The 23,230-nt window shown below is 47.5% G+C and overlaps 1 protein-coding gene across 1 annotated transcript in view; it reads left to right on the forward strand.

Annotated features, from left to right (window-relative positions):
* The window catches only part of LOC144269612 (antigen WC1.1-like), a 61,368-nt gene extending 38,375 nt beyond the window's left edge, over window positions 1-22,993 (forward strand). Inside the window, exons 3-15 of the mRNA XM_077825430.1 lie at window positions 2,637-2,954; window positions 9,102-9,419; window positions 9,499-9,813; window positions 12,394-12,708; window positions 13,282-13,344; window positions 13,420-13,734; window positions 14,157-14,191; window positions 14,497-14,698; window positions 16,994-17,089; window positions 19,555-19,638; window positions 20,755-20,844; window positions 21,483-21,626; window positions 22,845-22,993. Of these exons, the coding sequence (XP_077681556.1) occupies window positions 2,637-2,954; window positions 9,102-9,419; window positions 9,499-9,813; window positions 12,394-12,708; window positions 13,282-13,344; window positions 13,420-13,734; window positions 14,157-14,191; window positions 14,497-14,698; window positions 16,994-17,089; window positions 19,555-19,638; window positions 20,755-20,844; window positions 21,483-21,626; window positions 22,845-22,993 (2,444 nt within the window). The remainder of the gene's footprint in view (window positions 1-2,636; window positions 2,955-9,101; window positions 9,420-9,498; window positions 9,814-12,393; window positions 12,709-13,281; window positions 13,345-13,419; window positions 13,735-14,156; window positions 14,192-14,496; window positions 14,699-16,993; window positions 17,090-19,554; window positions 19,639-20,754; window positions 20,845-21,482; window positions 21,627-22,844) is intronic.
* Window positions 22,994-23,230: the final 237 nt, after the last annotated feature.

Here is a 23,230-nt window from a genome sequence, read left to right on the forward strand (position 1 = left end):
TCTGTACTTTTGTGAATATTACGTGCACCTCAGTTCCTTTTACTGCTATTTTCACATTTCCTTCAGGGGTTCAAAGGGCAAACCCCGTCTGAGCTCCCCACATGTCCCAGGACGGCAGACAATGGCTTCATAGAACCCAGTTACTGGTACTTAACTGACAATACAGGTGTCAGGGCTTTTGAGCTTTTGCATCTGCCCAAGCTGAGCCCAAGCCCCCTTCCTTGGGATGGGCCCCTGAGGTGGGAAATCTTAAACAGAGAGCCTGGGAATTGTTAACAGGGGAGCCCTGAGGAACAGAGGGGGTGAGGCAGGGTCTGCAGGGAAGGAGACTGAAACACAATCCCCAGAGGCAGGGGTTGCTGGGATAAGCTGAGTCAGACCAGGTTTTGAGGGAAAAGGTGAGCTTTAGGCAAGACATAGACCTGTAGGCCGTCAGTTGCTTTCTTCTTTTCCCTGTGGTTGCTGTGTTCCTGTGGATAAATAAAAAATAACACTGCCCTGCATCTGGCACTATTTAATATTTTCATAAATGACTTGGATGATGGAGTAGAGAATACACTGACACAATTTGTGGATGACATGAAGCTGAGAGGGGGGTCACAAGCTCTTTGGAAGGCAGGGTTAAAATTCAAAATCATAGAATCATAGGTTCATAGTATATCAGGGTTGGAAGGGACCTAAGGAGGTCATCTAGTCCAATCCCCTGCTCAAAGCAGGAGCAATCCCCAACTAAATCTAAAATTAAAATGATCTAGATAAAATGGACAATTGGTCTGAAATCAGTAAATTGAATTTCACGAAAAACAAGTGCAAAGCATTAGACTTAGGAAGGAAAAAGCAAATGCAAAAACCCCCAAAATATGGAATAACTGAGTAGGCAGCAGTTCTGCAGAAAATGATCTCGGGGTAAAAGTGGATCACAGACTGAAATGGGTGATGCTGTTGTGAAAAAGGGAAATGTCATTCTGAATTGTATTAACAAGAACGTCATATGTAAGACACAGGAGGTAATTTTCCCATTCTACTTAGAATGATGTGGCCTCAGCTGGAGTACTGTGTCCAGTTTTGCTCATCACTATTTAAGAAAGATAAGGACAAATTGAAGAATGCCCAGAGGAGAGCAACAAACAGAGTAAGAGGTTTAGAAAACATGATCTGTGAGGAAATGTTGAAAGAATTGGACATTGTAAGTTTACAGAAGAGAAGACTGAGAGGTGACCTGATAACAGCCTTGAAATAACTGAAAGATTGTTTGTCAATTGTTGTCCATATCCACCAAGGGTAGGACTAGACAATCATCTTAGATTTCAGCAAATGAGATTCAAATTAGATATTAAAAATAACCTTTCTAACTATAGGGATAATTAAGGACTGGAACAGGGTATGTAGGGAGGTTGTGTAATCCCCATCACTGGTGACTTTGCAAAACAAGTTAGACAAACGTCTGTCCGGGTGGCCTTAGTATACTTAAACCTCCCTTGATGTGAGGAGATGGACTAGATCACCTCTTGAGGTTCCTTCCAACCCTACATTTCTATTATTCTGTGGTTTTATCAGCTATTCAGGCCTGCTGATGTGAAAAAAATGTTGATCCCTGAAAAATGCCATTTAACATGTTCCTTGGGTACCAATAGATTGGAGAGAGATTGATCCTCTTCAGAGATATGAATAGACATCCTGCTGCTGTCTAAAACCAGAAATGTGTACTGAACACCTCTGCCTTTTCTGCCTCATTATTAACAATTTTACCATCTCCATTTCTAATGGGCCTATAGCATTGTTAGGATTTGTTTGTTTGTTTGTTCCTAATATACTTAAGAAACTCCTTATTTGTCATAGTTCTCCCAGTCACGGATTTTATCCTGATATCTTTAGCTTCCCTTACCAGTTTTCTTCATATAATAACTTCTGATGTCTATTGATTTGCTCTAATTCCCACTATTTCCATTTTTTTAAATATATTGCCTTTTTATTTGTATTGCTGCCTTCACTTTGCCACTGACCCAGAATGAGCTTCTAGGTAATGTTTTATACCAGTGGAGCACTCCAACTCCCAAAGCCCCCTTTATAATTTTCAGCCTTCATTGACTTTCTAGGACACATTAAGCCCCAGCTGGTTGGAGGAGACGGTGCCTGCTCAGGACGTGTGGAGATAAAACATGGAAACACATGGACCACAGTCTGTGATGCACACTTTGATCTCCAAGTTGCCAATGTTATCTGTAATGAACTACAGTGTGGAATAGCTGTATCTACCCCAGGAGGAGGTCACTTTGGAGAAGGACAAGGGTTGATCTTAACTGAAGAATTTTGGTGTGTGGGGAATGAGTCTCTCCTGTTCTCCTGTCCCAGGATATCACAGCTGAATCAGACATGCTCACACACAAATGATGCTGGTGTCATATGCTCACGTAAGAATTCAACACAATGTCTTTAAAATCCCAATTCTGTGTATTCTAGATTATAGTGAAACAATGTACTGATCTAACTGTGTAGGGATCTGGGTTTGATAGGGTTGTATCAAAACTCCAGACAAGCCAAGATAATGAGAAAGGGATCAAGTGCCCCTGACTTTCCTTTCTTTTACTATTTGCTATAAAATATCTTAAATGCTCCCTCTCTAAACCCCTTCTCCCCTGGGCACACAGGGTTCCGGCTGGTAAACGGCAGCACAGCGTGCTCAGGGAGGGTGGAGATCCAGGTTCTTGGTGCCTGGGGAACCCTCTGTGACTCACGCTGGGATTTACCAGACGCCAACGTTCTCTGTCGTCAGCTAGACTGCGGATTCGCTGTATCAGCCCCAGGAGGAGGGTATTTTGGGAAAGGAACTGGCTCTGTCTGGACAGACACATTTCACTGCAAAGGGACTGAAACCCATTTGAGCCATTGCTCTGTTACTGCCCTGGGGGCCTCTCAGTGCTCACACGACAATGATGCCGGTGTGATTTGCTCAGGTAAGTGCAAGAGAGATGCTGGATTAAGGACACCTGCCCCTCAGTGTGTGATGCTGCCCCAGAGCAGGGGAACCTCAGGACACAGCAAGGGGAGGGGGAGCTAGATCCTAAAGCACAGAAAACAACAGTAAATATATTAAAGATAACATTTAAGTCAATAATATCATCACAAAAGAACAGTTGTGAGTGGGGAAAGCCTTGGATTCTCCAGTAAAAACATCAGCAACCCTGTCCTGACGCAGGGCAGCGGAGCAGGGGCAGCACTTTGCCCTTCGGGTTACATCAATGTCACCGATTCATTGTCCCCAGCCTTCTCCAATAGTAATTAGAGGGGGAGCTGGTAGTGACTCCTAATATGGAGCTTGCTTCACACTTTCTATGATAAAATATTCTCGGCACTTTCTTGAGAAGCTCTCGCACCTTCCTTGATGGCTGGAGCCTTTGCAATTTGGGAAGGGGTCAGTGCTGGGGCCAGGGAGGTACCTTCTCCTAGTGCAGTCATATTCCTTCCTGGTTTGGCTGAATTATAAACTGCTGAAAATCAGCATTTCCCTTCTCTCACGTGAGTTGCTGGGGGTATTTTTGGTAGCCCACCACAGAGAAAGTAGTGTTTTCACTCACTTAGTTTTTTTTTTACATTTTTCACACCTTTCCAATTGAAAAAACTCCAAAGATTTTTTTCCCCTGCTTTCTTACTTTCTTATACATTTTTACCTTTTTCTAACTTTTTACAGTGGAAGAAAAGATGAGCAGGGGATTGGACTAGATGACCTCCTCAGGTCTCTTCCAATCCTAATAGTCTGATTGTGTGAAAAAATAGAAAGGGGGTGGAAGTGGCAAACCTGTACATCAAAAACTGGAAAGGAAAATGGAATGTTTCATTTTCCAAAAGTTGAAATGAATCAATATTTTAGTTAGAGTCTAAACAAAAATTTTCATTCAATTTCCACATCCCAGTATCTCAGATCTGTTTAAAAATTGAAATACTGCACTCAAAAAACATCACAGGAAAAATTTTGGGTTGTTGACCCACTCTAATGTTTAGCTTTTATAAAAATAAATAAAAAAATAAACAGCATTATTTAGTTCATTTAGTCAAAGCCAAAGGCACAAGAATTAGAAAATACCAGAATTAAGGTTATCTATGTAATGTTAATTCAGTCCCCCACCCTCCCTTCTGCATATATATTATGATACAGTCCAATTGCATGCACATATTCTATTATTCTCACCTACCCCCAGCTCCTGCCTCCTTCAGTGCACAGGGAGGATGGTGCTCAGGGGATGGAGGAGCTGTAAAATATTTCTTTTTATCCTCATCATTCAAGCTGTGACCCAGGGCCTTATTCACTCTACAGACCGTACAAACACTGCACTGAATACAGAATTATTCATTTCTTCATTGGCTTTTCTATTGTGCTCATTACAGTAGTTTGAGAATGCACCACAAACATTAACGAATTTGTCTTCATAACACCGCAGGAGATAGCAGACTCTTATGAGGTCCATTTCAAAAGTGACTTAGGCACTTAGAAGCCCAAGAATAACATTTTCAAAAGGCCTAAGTGACTTAGAGACTTAAATCCTATTTTCTCTAGTAACGTAGGAGCCCAAGAACCATACAGACTTCTCCCTCTTGCTGCCTAAGTCACTTATGAAAATGGCACTTAGGCTCCTACATCATTTAGCTGCCTTTGAAAATTGTACTTACAATGATTAAAGCCAAAATTCCCAACCTGCTACTTAATTGGGGTGATTGGGCAGCAACCTGAGACCCTCCGGGCCTGATTCTGCAGAGTACTCACCATTTCTGCAGCACTTTATGTGTTCAAAGTACTCTCCAGACATGAATAAACCCTCACCAAACTCCAGGGAAGTAGGTGGGGAAGTATTATTAGCTCCTGTGACAGGTTGGATCACAGAAACCCCTTGAGGGCTGCCACCTGATGTGCCAAGACTACTTCTGCCTCTGCTTTCCCTGCCAGCGTAGGACTCCAGCACCCTGTCTCGCTGAGCCAGACATGCCAGTCTGCTCCAGCACAGACCCAGGGTCTGAAGCACGTGCCCCAAAGCTGCAGACTTAACTGAAAGCAATTTAGGAAGTGTTCTTGTTTTTAATACTCAGATGTCCAACTCCCAATGGGGTCCAAACCCCAAATAAATCCTTTTTACCTTGTATAAAGCTTATACAGGGTAAGCTCATAAATTGTCCGCCCCCTATAACACTCGGAGAGACATATGCACAGCTGTTTAACCCCCCCCCCCCCGGTATTAATACATACTCTGTGTTAATTAATAAGTAAAATGTGATTTTATTAAATACATAAAGTAGGATTTAAGTGGTTCCAAGTCGTATCAGACAGAACAAAGTGAATTACCAAGTAAAATACAATAAAACACGCAAATCTAAGCCGAATACAGATAAAATCTCACCCTCAGAGATGTTTCAATAAGTTTCTTTCACAGACTGGATGCCTACCTAGTCTGGGCACAATCCTTTCCCTGGTACAGCCCTTGTTCCAGCTCAGGTGGTCGCAAGGGGATTTCTCATGATGGCTGCCCATTTTGTTCTGTTCCACTCACTTATATATCTTTTGCAGAAGGTGGGAATCCTTTGTCCCTCTCTGGGTTCCCACCCCTCCTTTTCAATGGAAAAGCACCAGGTTAAAGATGGATTCGAGTTCAGGTGCCAAGATCACATGTCACTGTAAGACTTCATTACCCACTTGCCAGCATACAGAAAGATTTAGAAGTAAAACAGAGCCATCTACAGTGGATTGTCCTGGTTAATGGGAGCCATTAAGATTCCAAACCACCATGAATGGCCCACACTGTGCATAACTACAATCGGACCTCAGAGTTATATTTCAAATTTCTAGTTTCAGATACACGAGTGATACATTTATACAAATAGGATGACCACACTCAGTAGATTATAAACTTTGTAATGATACCTTACAAAAGACATTTTGCATGAAGCATATTTCAGTTACATTATATACACACTCATCAGCATACTTTCATAAAATCCTACAGAGTGCAATGTCACAGCTCCATTTTACAAACGGTGAAATGGAGAGAGAAAAGCAAAGTGACTTGCCCAAGGCCACTGAGTGAGTCAGCAGCAGAGACAGGATAAAACTCAGTGTTTTGACTCGCAGCCCTGTGCTCGTTCCACCCGACCATGCTGCCTGACTGCAGAAGAGCTGAGCAGCCACATCTTGTCTTGAGCCTAGCGGCAGTTGTGAATACTCAATACTTCTGCAAATCAGACCCCATAAAAACTGGCTTCAGAGACCTGCTCAGTATCACCTGTGAAGTCTGTAGCAGAGGCAGGAACAGAACTGAGCTCTACTGAATGACGGTCACTGCTCTTAACAAGAGCATCCTAGTTCTTCCTGCGCTCCCCTGCTCGTTCTCCACAGGTCTTCCAGTTTCTAAAGTGAATGAGGCAGGGGTCATACAAGCAACAGCCTCACGCTGCAGAACCCCGATTTATCCATCCTGGGCACTGAAAGTGGCCAGGGCCCTGCGGGAAAATAATTCACTAGAAAATTAATTTTAATGGCCAGCCAACCTGGTTCCCTTGTGCCTAAATGGAGCCCGTCTTATGGGTCTATAGATCCACAGAGTTTTAAGACCCAAAAAGGCCATTGTGATCATCTGCTTCTCTCCTCACCACAGGGACCCCTCCTGCTTAATGAAGTTTCAGCTCCCCTCTCTGCCCCATCTTCAGATCCATGTACAGAGTCTCCACAGGGCTTCTTGCCTGGCTGGAACTGGGATCTTTACAGAGAAACCTACTGCAGAAGCCCTGGATTTCAACCTTCTTCCTAATAATGGACACGTAACTTCCAGGACTGTCTCCCACAGAGCCCAGGGTCACTGGTGCCGTTACACACCATGACTAAGCCTATGTGGCCCTGCCCAGAATTCTCAACAGACGTCTACTCTCCTCTTTACAACTGATACCTTTGTACCTTGGGGGCAATTCACCTTGCAGTTCTCCTGCTTCTCACAGAGGCTGCTACCAGCATTCCTAACTGAATTCCCTGCAGCCCTGCCCTGCCTCTCCTAACTAGCTACCCAGCCCAGACCCTGGTTCTCGGAGGGAACTCCTCAGCACATGAAGATGCTGATTTCTCCCTACAATTGCTGGAAGGAGAATCCCTTCTAAGGAAAAACACCTGGTCCCTTCCATACGACCTCCATATGCCATGATCCCATCCGGCCTTCCTGAGGGCTGTGGTACCCTGTTATACCCATGAGCCTCCTTGGGAAGCCCCAGATCTACTCTCTGCCCTCACACTACACTAGTGGCATACCTAGGACAGGAAACTTGGGTGGGCCCCAGCTTTCGGGGGGTGGGCAGTGACGGGAGGAGCAGAGGTTGGGGTGCAGGACGAATCCGGTGCCCTGGGAAGGGGACAGGAGGGAGGGGGGCTCTCCTCCCTCCACCCCTTCCAGCCAGCCCTTACTGCTCAGCAGGCACCCAAAGCTGAGGCGGCCCGGGGCACACAGGCTGCAGGGCGTGCCTAGGGAAACCAGATAGGAAATGTGAAAAATTGGACAGGTGGTGGGAAGTAATAGGCACCTATATGAGAAAAAGCCCCAAATATCAGGACTGTCCCTATAAAATCGGGACATCTGGTCACCTAGGCGTGCCTTTTGGGCAAAGCGGGGTCCCACTAGGGCTCGAGCTCTACTCACCCGTCCTGACCCTGGCTCAGTGTCCGTCAGCCCAGCCACGTCCCTTTCCCGCCGGTGCCGGAAGCTGCTGCTCCGGTATCTGGCCCCAGCACTAGCCCCACGCAGACCTGCCCTCACGAGGCACACCCCCTGCGGGGCTAGTGCTGGGTTCAGAGACCAGGGAAGCAGTGCACGGCGCCGGCAGGAGAAAGATGCAGCCAGGCTGACGGACACCGAGCTGGGGGTGGGAGTCCCAGCCTGTGGATTCGGGGGGCTCCGGCCCTGATTTGGGTGGGCCTGGATGATAACTGGGTAGGCCACAGCCCACCCATGGCTACACCCCTGCACTACACTAGCTGCATGCAGGCAGTCTCCTGGTTCAGTCTTAGGGTGAACTCCTGGCTCCGTTGAAGTCAATGGAGGTTTTACCATTGCCTTCAGTGGGGCCAGGATTTCACTCTTTGCCTTGAAATGTTATTTGGCTACCAAGATCCTTGAGCTGTTTGGATCCAGTGCGCACACACTGCACCTGTCAGGTTGCCATAGTAGTACATACTGTACCCGGCACAGCCAGTGGGTGTGCCCTGTACTGACTCTGCTGTTGTCTTTTAACATTGCCAGTCTCTCCTGGCTGCACCTGAGTCTGAACTCGGTGAGTAATTCCTAACTTACCACCTTGTAATCAGAGTCTCTGATTCTGAGACACACGCAAAGACTGAGATTCACATCCCAACGGAGTCACAATATTCACCAACAAAGCACATCCCCTTCCCCACCCCACACACAACCTGCTTCTTGTGCTATGAATTGATCAGCTGGAATCTCACATTAGACTCAGAGATGACACCATACGTCAGGTGACAGCTCAAGTCAGAACCACCAGTGCCAGGAACTATCTAACACTGGACCCAGGTGAACCAAGAAAGTTGCCACCTACTGAGAAAAGATCAGAGGGAACTAAGGGAATTTACCAACAATAACCTGTTCCTGACCTCCATGAACCCTGCTCTTCCATTGGCCAAACTCCCTCAAGGCAAACTTGCCTAAATCATTCAAGACCCACCTGCTAAGTGTTTGTGCAGACACCATTCACTGGCTTCCAGGCATTTAAACCTGGATAAAGTCACTACAAACCTCAGCAGTCATTCCGCCACCACACAAAGAGACTATTTTCCCAATGAGTAATCTGCAGGAATTCCCTCGCTCACTCATTTAGAGAGTCCGTTGGCAAGCCCTTGTGTCAAGATCAGAGTTTTACAATCCTTACAGCACCTTCCACTTATAGATTCACAGGAATAAGTGTCTTCTGACAGAGGTTGTTCCCTTTAACACTGTGACACACTCTGAACATTGGCTTATACCTTCTTATTGAGAAATAGTCCACAATTTCATGTGCAGTATTTCTAGTGTGTAAGAAAGAGTGTTATTCAGTGAATTTCCCATCTCTCCTGAGCCCAGGTCACTCTGAATCACTCAGACTGCTGAATGGAGAGAGCCGGTGCGATGGGAGAGTTGAGATTTCCCTCCGTGGTGTATGGGGCAGAGTGCTGGATGACCAGTGGGACATGAATGATGCCAGCGTGGTGTGCAGGGAGCTCCAGTGCGGAGTTGCTGAGAAAGCTTTTAACCCCCCGAAGTCTGAGAATGGAACGGGCCCTGTGGGGCTGAGAATGGTCCAGTGTGAAGGAAATGAGACTCGTCTGACTCTCTGTGACATCTCCACATCTGAGACAGCCCAGGCAGGAATTGCTGAGGACGTTGGTGTCTTTTGCTCAGGTGATTCATTTCCAAATCTCACAAACATTTTCTGTTCAGTAGGAAAATACATATTAACAGCTGCGATCTATCCCTGCAGGGAGCCGGCGGATCAGACTGGTGAATGGGACAGGTCGCTGTGCCGGGAGAGTGGAGATTTATTACAATGGCAGCTGGGGGACAGTCTGTGATGATTCCTGGGATCTGTCAGATTCCGATGTCGTCTGCAAACAACTGGGATGTGGACGCGCCATCAATGCAAGTGTCTCTGCTCATTATGGGCAAGGATCCGGGCAGATCTGGCTGGACGATGTGAACTGCTCTGGGAAGGAATCCGATCTCTGGGAGTGTCCTTCCGGGGGCTGGGGCCAGCACAACTGCAGACACAAAGAGGACGCGGGAGTTCTCTGCTCAGGTCTGTTCTGGGAATGCTCACATGAGCATGGTTACCAGCGTATTAAATGGAGGGGGCAGATGTTTAAGGAGATTGCTGAGAATGACACTCTTCCTGACTGTCTCTGCCTCCCTTTCCCTTGTGTAACCACCTACCAGGGTCACCATTAGAAAGTCCTCAGCTCCCACCCAGAGGTGTTGGAGATATTGAAAGATTTCCCTAATGCTAGAAGGCTGCATCTCAGGTATCTGAAGGGGATTGTATCATGGAAGGCAGTGACTGAAAAGGATGTAGGGTCCTAGTGGAGAAACAACTGAACATGAGCTCCCAGTGCCATGTGTGGCAAAACGGGCTCAGGCGAACCTTGGATGTATAAACAGGGGAGTAGTGAGTAGGAGTAGGGACTAAATTTTACTGTTATACATGGTGCTGGTGAGACAGATACTGGAATACTGTGTCCAGTTCTTATGTCCACAAAAATTGGAGCAGAGAAGAGCCACAAAAGTGATCTGATGAATAAAATTTTTGCCTCACGGTGAGAGATTTCAGATGCTGAATCTGTTTAGCTTATCAAAACGACCAAGAGGTAACTTGATTACAGGGCATAAGACCCTTCAGAAGGAGAACATACCACTTCCTAAAGGGCTCTTTAATCTAATGAAGAAAGGCAGAACAAGAGTCAATGGCTAGAAGCTGAAACCAGACAAATTCAAATCAGAAATAAGGCCCAGGTTTTTAACAGGGAGGGTGATTAACCATCGGAACAAACTACCGGAGAAATGGTGCATTCTGCGTCTCTTGAAGTCTTCCTGTCTAGACTGGATGCCTTTCTGGAAGCTATGCTTACATCAAACTCAAGTTATTAGGCTCTATGCAGCTGTTTTACAGACGGTCAAATTATTTGATCTCATGATCCCTGTCACACTGTCTGGAGAGACTCACGGCACTAAGTGCCCACCTCAGGGCAGATGGTGAGAAACAAGGCAATACCCCAAACTGCTGGTGTGTTCTATAAGTAGATTTCACCAAGCCTGTAACAGATGTGAACTACTGAACCAATGTTCCCTCTACTTTTTACATCCATGTGCGGAATTAATTTTGTTATGTGCACCAGTCTAGAGGTGATGTGTGGTGGGGTTGGGGCTGAGGGGTTCAGAGTGTGGGAGGCGGCTCAGGGCTGGGGCAGAGGGTGGCTGTGCACAGGGTGAGGGCTCTGGCTGGGGGTGCGAGCCCTGGGGTGGGGCCAGGGATGAGGGGTTTGTAGTTCTGGCTGCCCTGGGGCTGCAGCGGGAAGAGAGGACTCCCCCAAGGCCTCTCTTGCTGCAGCAGCCTGGGGCCAGGGGAGAGGCACCTCTCCCCACTGCGGCAGCTCCAGGGCTGAGGAAGAGGTGCCTCTCCAGTCTAGGCCCCTGTGGCTGCGTGCCTATGCAGCCTTTGATAGCCTTCTGTGTGTCCATATGGCCATGCAGCTAAGAGGGAACTTTGTCCTGGATCACTGTATCTATCTTACCATGGAGTCACAGACCGTCCCCTTAGACTCTCCAGTCTATTGTCACCCAAACAAACTGGACTTAGTGATAAGTTCTCACTTACACCGAAAATCACATCACATTCAGGTTTCTTCCAATCCCAAGAGACCAGCCACTTACTCAGATCACTTGGTACCCTGGATCTTACACCAAAGACAATGCCTGTAGCCAATCCTGTAATAAAGTATGTACAGGTTTATTCATTAGGAAAAATAAATAAAAGGGTTGTTTACACGGTTAAAGCAAGCAATCATCTACACACAAATGAGTTACCATTTATATACTCGGAGTGACAGAGTTGTAGTGATCTGTCAAGTCCAAATGTCCTTCAGCGCTGACCCAGGGGTAACCCCTTGGAGTCTCGGGCTTCAGTTTGGTTTCTTTAGCCCTGTCACAGTTCAAACAGATGAAAAAAAGATGAAAACTCTTCCCATCTATTATTTTTATTTCCCTCTTCCAGCCTTCAAAGCAATGGGATAAGACCTTCTGCATGTACTACATGCAGGGGATGGGCGGCGGGGATCATTCTCGTGCCTGAGTTCACAAGTTCAGAGCAAACATTTTCAGTTATAAAGCAAAATTTACATATGTTCTTGTAGCATGGACCACAAACATTACAAGTGAGATTAATGCCCACAGCAACTAACCAGTATTTCATAAAGTCTAAACACTCAATACATTCTTCCAAGACTAATACCTGTTTTCAGCAAAACTACCATACATGTGACCCTGCCTGGTCTCTAGCTATGAGATTGTAAGTTTTCAGCCAAGGCCTGCAGCCTGGGCAAGAGCTGGCATCTGGACTGCCAATGTCACAATCCTTCCCGGCCTTTATCTGTTACAATCTGTATATAGCTGCTGGTAAATGGTGGCCATCCAGAGATGCCCACTGTATTTGTAAGGGGCCTGTAGTGTCTAAAAGAGTCTCTTACTCTTGGAGTGGTTCTCTAGCCATTGCTCCTGCAGAATGATGCACAGGATCGTTAGCAATCGCTGGGATTTCACTCTTCACACCCCAGTTCATTTCAGAATCAAATGATTTAAATTCCCCTTTTTCTGCATTTCCTTCTAGAGTTCACAGATCTGAGGCTGGTGAGCAACAGTGACTGTGCTGGGCGGCTGGAGGTTTTCTACAACGGGACGTGGGGCAGCGTTTGCTCCAATGCGATGTCTGGAGTCACCCCAGCAATTGTCTGCAAACAGCTGAACTGCGGGGACGGAGGGCAGATTGCAAGTGACTTTGAATATGGACCAGGTTCTGGTCCCACATGGCTGGACCACGTTGCATGCAGTGAGCAGCACAGCTCCCTCTGGCAGTGCCCGTCAGAGCCCTGGGATCCCAGGTCATGTGATAACCGAGCAGAAGAGACCCATATTTCTTGCACTGGTAATTCTGAAACTACCTGCATGCGTGTATGCAAACCCACATGTAAACGATGAGTTTAATTAATTGAAAGGTTAGGATAGAACTTTTGTTGTTGTTCACATCTCAGTGTAGGCAGATTTAAATTCTCAACACAAGATACAAACATATTTTCATGATGTTTTATAGGAACAAGCATTTGTCTGATTAACAACAAACATGGAAGTTAATCAATTAATTTTAAAAGAGACTGGTGTTGGACACTGCGATAAGGTAGTCTGAGAGCCAAGAAAAGCCTCTCCCTAGAGACCGTCATGAGGCAGCTCTGTGGTTATTAATCCTTTTGGGATGAACAATCAGAGCTGGGCCCAGGCTGTGCAGTTTGGGTCAGAACTGGAATCCCCCACAAGTCTGGGTGAATGTCGGCCTGTGTGTCTGAGTAACAGCTGAATAGCAAATTAATTAGGTATTAAATGACCCAGAGTTCACATTTCAGTTCACACAGTGCTGAAATTAGGGGTTTAAAATACAGATAAATTCTACTCCCACATCACACACACAACCCAGTGCCTTCACCTCAGCTTTTTCTCTCCATAGGGAAAAAACCAAAACCAACTCAGACCCTGTTTGCCGAATGCCCGAACTCTCCCAGCTGCACAGGTATCTCTGTTTCTCACTGTCTCCCTCTTGGTCCCTAAGTTGTCCCAGTAACATGTGAGGTTTCTGCATTTCTAGACCAGGACAAGTTACGCGTCGTGGGAGGAGAGGACAGATGCTCGGGGAGAGTGGAGGTTTGGTACCGTGGCTCCTGGGGAACAGTTTGTGATGACTCCTGGGACATGGCGGATGCTAATGTATTGTGTAAACAACTGGGCTGTGGATCTGCTCTGTCTGCCCCGGACAAGGCTGCATTCGGCGAGGGGACTGGTCCCATCTGGGTGGAGACTTTGAATTGCAGAGGGACAGAGTCATCTCTCTGGGACTGTCCTGCCAGGCCCTGGGGTGAGAGCAACTGTGGACATAAGGAAGATGCTGCCGTGAATTGCTCAGGTGAGTGACAGGAGATGTTTCTGCTACATGCTGTAATATTCAGGGAAAAGGATGGTTTAGCCCACCCATCCCCTTTGGTCCCAGACCAGGCCCTCCCATCTCCTGTGTGCCGGAGCATTCTGGATGTTGAGGGGTGGAACCTTTGTGGGGTCAGACTGGCTCAGGCATCAGCCCACATAGCCCCTGCATCCATCACAGGCCCCACTGTGCTGGTTTGTTTTGAGAGTCCTCATTGCTGCACAGAGCACAAGGGACTTGGGCTCTAAATCACTAACAAACAGGTCCTGTGCTGCTGTGAGGGAGTTTGTGGAGATGACAGCTGGAGACAACCAGGGACTCTCAGAGGTGAGGATCCCCCCGGGAACAAACACGTCACCTCCCCCTTACTACAGGTTCCAAGTTTCCTCCCTTTAATTTTGCAGGTCTGACAGAGAGGACAGATTTTCCAAATACCCCAGTTAAAGCATCCCCCTCCTCCCATCAAGGGTTAAATTTCCCTGGGGCTGGGTCAAGGCTGAGGAGCTGCAGGCTGCAGCCTGAGGGAAGGAGCTCCTTTCCATGGCTTGTGACATCTGAGGGCGAATGACACCGGGGTGGGAGCTGCAGGCCGTGCTGAGCCAGAGGATTCCTGTCTTCTGGCTCCAGCTGATCGGGCAGGGCCCATGATTTAAACAGCATCCTGTGAGCTGCCCCCACGGTGCACAGACTGTGTCCCAGCCCATTACCCTGCTGTCCTGGGCCCTGCAATGAGTGACTGGGGAGCTCCCTGGGCTCCCAGGACTCTCACAGGCTAATCTCTCCCTGTCGCATGTTCATTTCCATCCAGCTCCCCCACGCCGCCCTCCGACCGACAGTGGGAGAGTCACGGTGCCCGTGGTCATCTGCATTATCCTGGGGGCCCTGCTCTGCCTGGTCTTAATCATCCTGGGGGCGCAGGTGCGAAGTGCCAGGGCACAGCTCAGAGGTGGGTCCTGATTGGTGTCACTGTGTGAAATGCTTCTGCAATAGCAGGGGGGCTGCAGGGTGTCAGGGTGAGGGGCGATACCAGGCTGGGTGGAGTGGCCAAGGGTGCCTGTTAACTCCTCTCTCATTGAATATTTCATTAACTGTCTGGCAGTGGAACAGCCAAGCCATGAAATCTGGAGATGATACTGGCTAGGGACCTTTACAGTTTCAGAGAAGCGGCATCTGTATTCCTACCCGCCCGCACTCTCCGGTGATCCACTCCAGGAATGCCTACTCAGGCCTCCAGCCGTCACCTGTCTCTGGGTGGGAAATCCCTGTCCCATCTCCTTGCGGCCAGGGGTTTTTAAGACTGCACAGCCCCCTGCCTTCCACTGTGATACCCCCAGCAAACCAGTCTGCCTACAGGCCAGCCCCCATGCTGTGCTTTCTCCCCAAGGGCTATGAGCAGGGCATTGCCAGCAGTTACAAGTTACCACCCAGCTCTCTCTCAGCAGATTACACCTTATTCCTAGGATAAAAGTGTGACAGAGAAAACATTAAAAACTATAAAAATTCCTCCACACTTGCTGAACATACCAGAATTCACCCATCTTCCTCATGGGCAGCCTGGTAGACCAACATCCTTCCAACGATTCAGTGTTGGGATCCCCATGGACAGAAGGTCCTGCCCATTTGCAGAATCAAAATGAAGGCCCTGAGTCTTTTTAAACTCAGCCTTTCATATCAGAAGTCCTCCTTTGTCTCTTGGTCTCTGGTAACCCAGTTGGAACCAGTCTGTGTGAACCACACCGAAGGCTGTTAACTTTCTGGAGTTGTTTACAATCTCAGTGATTCACCTTAATCATCCACCCCCCCACCCCCCCACACAAACACACTCACTCAGTGTTTTTTCTTCCTGGAGGAGCTGTGGTAACCGTCCCACTTGCAGTAGAACATAAACCATTCATAGCTTTAATCTAGTGATTCCCAAAGATACTGCCTGGAGCCACAGTATCTGCCACAGGGAGGGGATCTGAATATCATGAGGAGAGACATCATGGAAAAGGGACCTAGAGAAATTGGAAATATTGTCAAGGAAAAAAGATGTATAAAAATAGAGCTGTGGTAAATAGTTGTGAAGAGAGTGATCCAGTAGAAAAGACAATCTTAGGAAGGAAAAATGTGGGAAAGGAGCATTTTACTGTCTTGTACTCAAAGCTGACACTTGTAGGGGATTTTACGTCTATAACACACTTTATACAAACATTAGCGACCAGGTCCTTGGCAAGAAGGTAGAGGACGGGACTGCCATCAACATACATGTAACAGTCACAACTTTGCAGTAAGACAATGACTATAATCAGATCTCATGCTTCAGGGCTTCATCCAGTCTCCTGCAGGGGTCAGGAAGGAATTCTGGGAAGCCCCCATCTTTGTGTTTTGTTTTGCTTCGTTTTGTTTCTTGCCCTCCTCTGAAGCATCAGACTTTAGCTACAGAGGGAGCTGTGACACTGGATGGGCTGGACCAGTCCTTTGAGGTGATACAGAGAAACCTCTTTCAAAGATATCTGGCTGGTGTGTCTTTTCCACATGTTCAGGGTCAAACCAATTGTCAGATTTGGGGTCAGGAAGGAATTTCCCCCCAGGTCAGATTGGCAAAAAGGGACCTTGGGGGATTTTCCTCTTCCTCTGAAGCATGGAGCGTGGATCACGTGCCAGGATTATCAAGGTACCTCTTGAGTAATCGGTTCCCTGCCACTGCGGGGCCCTTGGGCATTGGTGGTGTCTTACTCACTCCTGCTTTCTGCCTGTGGCACACAAGAGTTTATTCTCCTGAGGACTGAAATGCTTTACTCTAAGTGCATCTTTGGGCTCAAACCTACGAGTATCTGGGTGAAATGCAGTGGCCCGTGTTATACAGGAGGTCAGACTAGATGTTCAAATGGTCCCTTCTGGCTTTAAACTCGATGGAAAAAAAAAGATGTTCTCACCATTTTGCAGATAAACACCTGCGTGGGGGAAGAATTATTTAAACTGCTCCAAAGGGGAATAGCCAGAAATAATGAGATGAGATTAAAAAACATTTAAGATGAATGTGAGGAAGCTTCCTGACAGCGAATTAGCCCTGGGAACCATCATCAAAGGGCTGTTGTGGAAAGAAACCCGGTCACCTGGCTCATTTAAATTCCAGCACTGGGAATGTGCGGTCAGGTTCAGGCTTGCACTGGGCCCACGGGGAGGGGCTGGATGATCCCTCAGTGTTTCCCATCTCTGGTTTCAATGACCTTGTACAAACCCTGCCCTTTGTTTTCAGGCTCCAGAAGACCCTTGGATCCCTTCTCTGAGGCTGTGTACGAGGAGATTGATTATAACCTGATGAGAAAAAAGCAGGAGATGTTCAGTCGCTCAGGTCTGTGGGTCTGACTCTTAACAGGCAGCAGCTATCTAATGTCCTGTCCATCTGAGGCCCTGACCCAGAGTTAAATCACTGCAGCTTCAGCCCTGTGAGCTTGTCACTGGAGCTGGGCACAAGTCTCCATTGCGAAATGTTTTGGTGAAAAATGCAGATTCAGAGACACCGAAACATTTCAGAAATTCCTGTCAATTTCACCCAATTGTTCCAAATACACACAGAACAATTCATTTCATTTCAACACTTTCTAAAGAAAACATTTTGTTTTTTTCAATTGGATATTACTTTTCCATTAGAAATTTCCTTTAATATTATCGGAAAAAAAACAAATAAACAAAAATTAACGAATGTCCAAAAGAACACCAAATGGTTTCATTCAACAATAAACTTTTTTTTTTACTTTTGCATTTCCTAAAAATTGCCCAAAAAAGTCATTTTTGGCTCAACTCAAAACAATCTTATGTTTTGCTTTCTCCCCCCAATGGTCAGAAAACCAAAGCATCTGGTTTTTTTTGCCAAGCTGTAGCTGTGGGAGCTGGGTCTGTGGTAGCTGTGGGAGCATGAGTAACTGCTGAGACCAGCAGTTACTCATGTAGACTGAGAGAGATGGGTTTCCTTCCCAGCATACACTGAGTGTCCCAGTTCTAGGGACAATTAATTTCCCATCTGCCCGTCCTGCAGCCTTGGCGTGTAACCAGTGAGGGGTCAGGAAAGCAACTGTCTGGGGCAGGCTAAACTATCATTTGAAAACTTCTTTGGAGCATTGGAGCAGGGGATGTTCTGTGCCCCCCTCCCACCGCAGCCACTGGTCTGCTGTGTCAGCTCCCTCCTGCCCCCGTAGCAGAGAGATCAGCCCAGGAGAGCCTCATGACTTTGAGTCCTGGCCCTTTTATCCTTTGTGTCATTTTGTCTCAATGTCTGATGGGAACATCCTGCCCAAGGGCTCTGCTGTGGTGGGGCTCTGAGAACATGCTCAGGGCATCTCCCAGCACCACTGCTGTTAGGGGGCTTATTCCTTCACCCACTCACTTCCCTGGTCCTTCTCGCATGAACAGAGAGCAACAATACCCGAAGTCCAAAGGTGCAAACAATTCAATGTTTATTGGGGTGAACTTCCAGCAAGCATGATTCCAGTTTTCTTCCTTAGTATCCTCCTTCCCAGCTCTGACACCACAGAGCCTTACACCTGTGTCCCTGTTCCCATTCCTGCCCTTAGCCAAACATGATTCCAATTTCCCCAGCCCCATTCCCTGTTCCCATTTCCCCCACCCGCATGCCCACCCCCACACCCCTACTTCCTTGATTATCTGCAGACTATATAGTAAAACTCGAGTTCTGCTTTGCTATACCTTAACCAATCATGTTCCTGAAATTTAACTAACCAATCCTAACATGATTACGTACCCAATTATATCCCACCACCTTAATTAGTTTACACCCAGCAAAATTAATTATACAGCAGACAGAAACAATCACAGAACGAGACAGAGATTATACAGACAAACAATAGCAAAGTGGGACTATAATGACAAAACAATACAGAAGTGAGGATTTCACATGCCAGCTATTGATAAGTGAGTTCTTGCCAGACAGGATGCTATCAAACTAAGTTTCCTTTTACATTTTCTGGGCACTTCCCTTTCTCTGGAGGTGATAGGCACTATCAGGACAGGATTGTATTCCTAACAGCCCAATAGCACCTTATTTCAATGTGACTAGTTTGGAATGTGAGGATGTGACCGTTCACTTCCCAGCTTATGGCTGCCTCGGTTGCTTAGGCAAAGGCCTTAGCCTAAGAACAGGGCCTCAGACTGTCACAGTAAGAGAAGGCCCTTACATTGGCACACAGTGATTTTGATTATTTCTTTTATACCTCTATAACTGGCCAAGTAATAAGAATACACCTAAATTCTTAGAGTACAGGCCTTTACCGACAGGCCTGAATATCTATATCCTAACAACTGCCAAGAAGCTTACAGTGAATCACAAAAAGAAAAGGGGTACTTGTGGCACCGTAGAGATTAACAAATTTATGAATCACAGACTCTGCTCTGGGCGTTCCTTGGTTTAATCTGGAAACACCACGGAGACCTGATTGACTGATTCATGGGGGAGGTGGGTATTTACCCTTACGAAGGAGGAGTCCCCTCTGTGGCTGAGGAGGCCAGGACAATTGTGGAACTTCCCTGGACCAGCAGCCAGAGACGGGCCCTTCACTCACCACAGCGTCTTTCGGGTCAGATTGTATCATCCCCTCAGTCACATTTACCACAGTAACATGCAGATTTCTCTTGGGGAGTCTGTGTCAGCCTCTCACTGCTCAGAGTTGCTGTGAGTCACCATGTCCTGTAGAAGAAGGTATAGACTGAGACTGGAAATCCTGCTCCAGGCCCCGGATGTGTTCCCAGTCCCACAGTTCTGCTGTTCTCACTGTGATGAATTTCTGGTGCTCGTCTCTCCAGTCTCCTATTCAGATGACTCAGTGACAAAGCTGCAGTATTACACCGGGGACAGCGAGGGGGAAAACGATCCTGGATCAGAACAAGGTAACGGGGGAGGGGCAGACTCAGGTCGAGAGACCCAAATCTGGGCAGAGAAATAAATTTCTATGACACTTTCTGAAATCGCAGCCATACCCCTCACATGGTTCCCATTTTACACAGTCGGGTCTGATCCCATTCAACAGGATTTCTGTCAGAATCTCAGGATGGGAAAATGTGACCATCTCCTGAGCACACACCTCTGGGAGTGGCTCCCAGTGACCTCCCCAGGTGAGGAGCTGGAGGAGACGGGTCAGTCTCTTTGGGTGGAAGGCGTCAGTGCCCAGCAGGGCTCATCTCTTGTCCCCAAGAGAGAGAGGAAGATTGTCCTTTGTTATAATTACAGATGGGCTCAGCCCAACTCACTGATCCGAACCCACCAGAACTTTGGGGGGCAGAGGGATTTGCAGTTTCTGACCCCAGCTCTGGATCTCCGTTTTGGGGCTGGCACCTGTCGCTATAACAGGCTGAAGCAAAATCCTGGACCTGAACTTCCTGGCCTGGTCCCATCTCTAATCATAAACAGGGCGGCATTTCTACCCCAGCTGCTCTCAAGGGAGCCCATTATTTGGACCCTTTGGGAGTTCAGCCTGTGGCTGGGTGGGGGAGACACTGAGCAGATGAGCCAGTTCTGCTGAGAAGCTGGAGCGCTGCCAAGCTGAGCCCTGGGCTGCCTGAGAGTCTAGTGGAGAGCAGGAGCTCACAAAGGATCAGGCCATCAACCCTCCAGCGGGAGCTTTAATTCCTGCAGAGGGGAGGTTCCCCCTCCCCACTGTAACAGGAAAATTCAAACCTGTCTGCAGAGATCAGCTGGATTCACACAGGCCGGCTCTAGCCTGGTAGCGCCCATGTTCCACCCTGTTATCTCAGCACAGGCCCAGATCCTGCTCCCATGGAAACATGTAAAAGAGCTGCTGTTGGATTCTGCAGGGACAGGATTAGCCCCAAGTTATTTCTGGCACTCCTGTTTTACTGTAGTTCTCTGACTTGTGCCCTTCTCACCCTGGGTGCCTGCGACTTCCCCTCTCACGTACCATGATACACAGCTCTAGTTATAAGGGTCACCTGCGCTGAAGAGACACTGCTGGTGCCCTGGGCTGAGTGTGGTGTTTGCTGTTCCAGAGGGAGCTTCCCCGAGGGGGTCTCAGTTGAATTACGATAACGTGGAGGAGCCTGCCTTGAACGACGTCCCCCAGACTCCAGACGGCCGAGGTGAGCAGTGAATCCGCCTCCTGGAAGCAACGTCACCCTGACGAAAAACTAACTGTATTTCCCAGTAGGGACAATAGTGGTTTGTTAAGAAAACCAGGAAGTTCTCCCACCAATATTGTCTATTGGCGTAATGCTGGGGGCGCTGACCAGGTGCATGACAAGAGCTGTGTGGAGGCCCAGGTGTAGGGAAGCATGTGATGTCCAAAGGCATAATAAAGGCCCATTGCAGGGACTGAAGGAGCAGTTCACTCAGGAGCTGCCCACGCTATACTTGGCTCAGGTCACTGTCCCAGCTTATATACATCTGTGTCAGACACGCTGTGCTGGGGGGGACATAGAGATTTTACACCCAAGGACCCATGTCCCAACCTTATTAGCTGGCTCCACGCCCCCCGACGCTTGTAATCTGGGAGCTCTAGGATCCTCTCAATTAGCTCCTGAAATATATCAAATCAGTGTGATATGTGAAATCCCCCAGGCTGAGGGTTCCAGAGGAGGGCTTCTCTTAATGCCCTGAAGGTGGAAGTTAAGTGCTGAGAGATCCCCAGGGACCAGTGAGGCTGGTGCATCTGCAGCTTGTAGTTTATTTTTGTCTTCACTTTGAATATTCTCTTAATTACTTTCCATCTTCACGTCAGATGCCCCTGCCCTGCCTGTAGATGTCCCAGGGGCTGTTTATGATGATGCCAGAGAAGTGTCTGTCCCTGAAGGTGACCCTGGCTTAGGGCAGAATGATGACAAAGGCACTGGGGCGAGTGACAGGGACAGGGATGCACAGACAGGTGAGTGGAAAACTGTTTGCACTTCAGAGTGTCTCTGTACAGTGGGGTAGCTGGAAATGTGGGGTACACAGCAAGGGAACAGCCCTGGCCAACCCAATGCCTGTGAGAAAAACTCTCCTTCTCTCATCTTTCCATTCCCTCAAGGAAGAGGCTTCAGTGCCTGAAATAGAGAGAGGAAAAGTAGGATCTGTGCTGGGTGGCACTTCGTGGTCAAACCAGCAAGATAGCTCGGATTCCCTCAAGCTCTAGGTTCAAATGCTTGTGTGGCTGCCCTACTCTTGATGTACTGGATTCCTACCTATTTACTGAACGTGTATCTTTTGGGCAGAATCTTATAAACCAAAGTCATGTTACTGCTGCACAAATGCTAAAGAGCCCATGACACTTCCTGTAAAAGTCGGGCTTAGCCCATTATCCTTGGCCTAAGTTTCCACTCCCCTCCCTGTTGTGCCACGAGCAGAGGAGGTGCAGTGGTGATGAAATGTGCATTGCTTAGTACTTGATGCTTATCTTCATTGTTAGGGAAGAGTGAAAGTTCTGATGTCCTTAAGTGCTCCTGGCTGGTAAGTGCTTGGGATTTTTTTCACCAATGTACAGGTAGCTATAGCTGGCACTGGGCAGTGTTAGCTGTTCTGGAAACCAAAGGTTTTAATTTCTAGACTGTGTATCGAGATGATGGATTAGAACTTGTTCTAGACCAAGCCAGAAGACTGAAGGGGGAACAATTCCTAGCCCACACCATAGAGCAAAGGTTCTTAATCCGTGGAGCATAGAATATATTCTGGGGCAGCATGAGAAGCCAGAGCAGAGAGCAGCGGCTACTTTCCAGGTGCCCAGCTTCGAAGGCAGCGCTGCCACCAGCAGCAGCGCAGAAGTAAGGATGGCAGAGAATGGTGTTGCCACTCTTACTTCTCTGCTGCTGCTGGCGGTAGTTCTGCCTTCAGAGCTGGGTGGATGGAGAGCTATATACTTAAATGGCTCTTTTTGACTCAATGCCCGACTGCTTTTCATATTTAGTGAGAGTTGCACGTTGATTTTTGTAAATCGGTAGATGTACTTGTGTGGTGAGGGTGGGGGGTGTCAACTACAATGGACACAAAGAAGGGGGGTGATCAGATAAGTTTGAGAACCACTGCTGTAAATGCCGCCTTGCTCTGCTGCTGCCCATCACCATAGGGTGGATCCACTGACTGTATATGTTTCCCTTGGTATTTTCAGGTGGGAGTCTGCACTCGCAAAGGAGTGAAGGTGTATCTGGGATGGAGAAGGAAACCCTGTTCCTGCCTCTGGGAGATACTGGTTATGATGATGTGGAACATTGTGACTCTGGGGGATCAATATCAGAACAATGTGATTGGACAAAATAACCTTGTGCTGATGTAAACGCTTTGCCTCTTTCTCTTAGAAATGCTCCCTCTGTTATGACGGTCCAGAGACAGTCCCTTCCAGTTTGATAGACAAAGCAGGTGTTTTTATAAGATTTGTGTGAAGTTGCAAGAACTACAAGTGTGAGAGGGAAAAGATTCATAAACTTTCTTTGTATAATTTTCCATTGTTTAAAGGGGTGGAATTTTCCTGCTTTTTTATGCCTGTAATTTCTTCAT

Source organism: Eretmochelys imbricata, chromosome 1, assembly GCF_965152235.1.
Source record: "Eretmochelys imbricata isolate rEreImb1 chromosome 1, rEreImb1.hap1, whole genome shotgun sequence".
In the NCBI taxonomy this organism is placed as follows: Eukaryota; Metazoa; Chordata; order Testudines; family Cheloniidae; genus Eretmochelys; species Eretmochelys imbricata.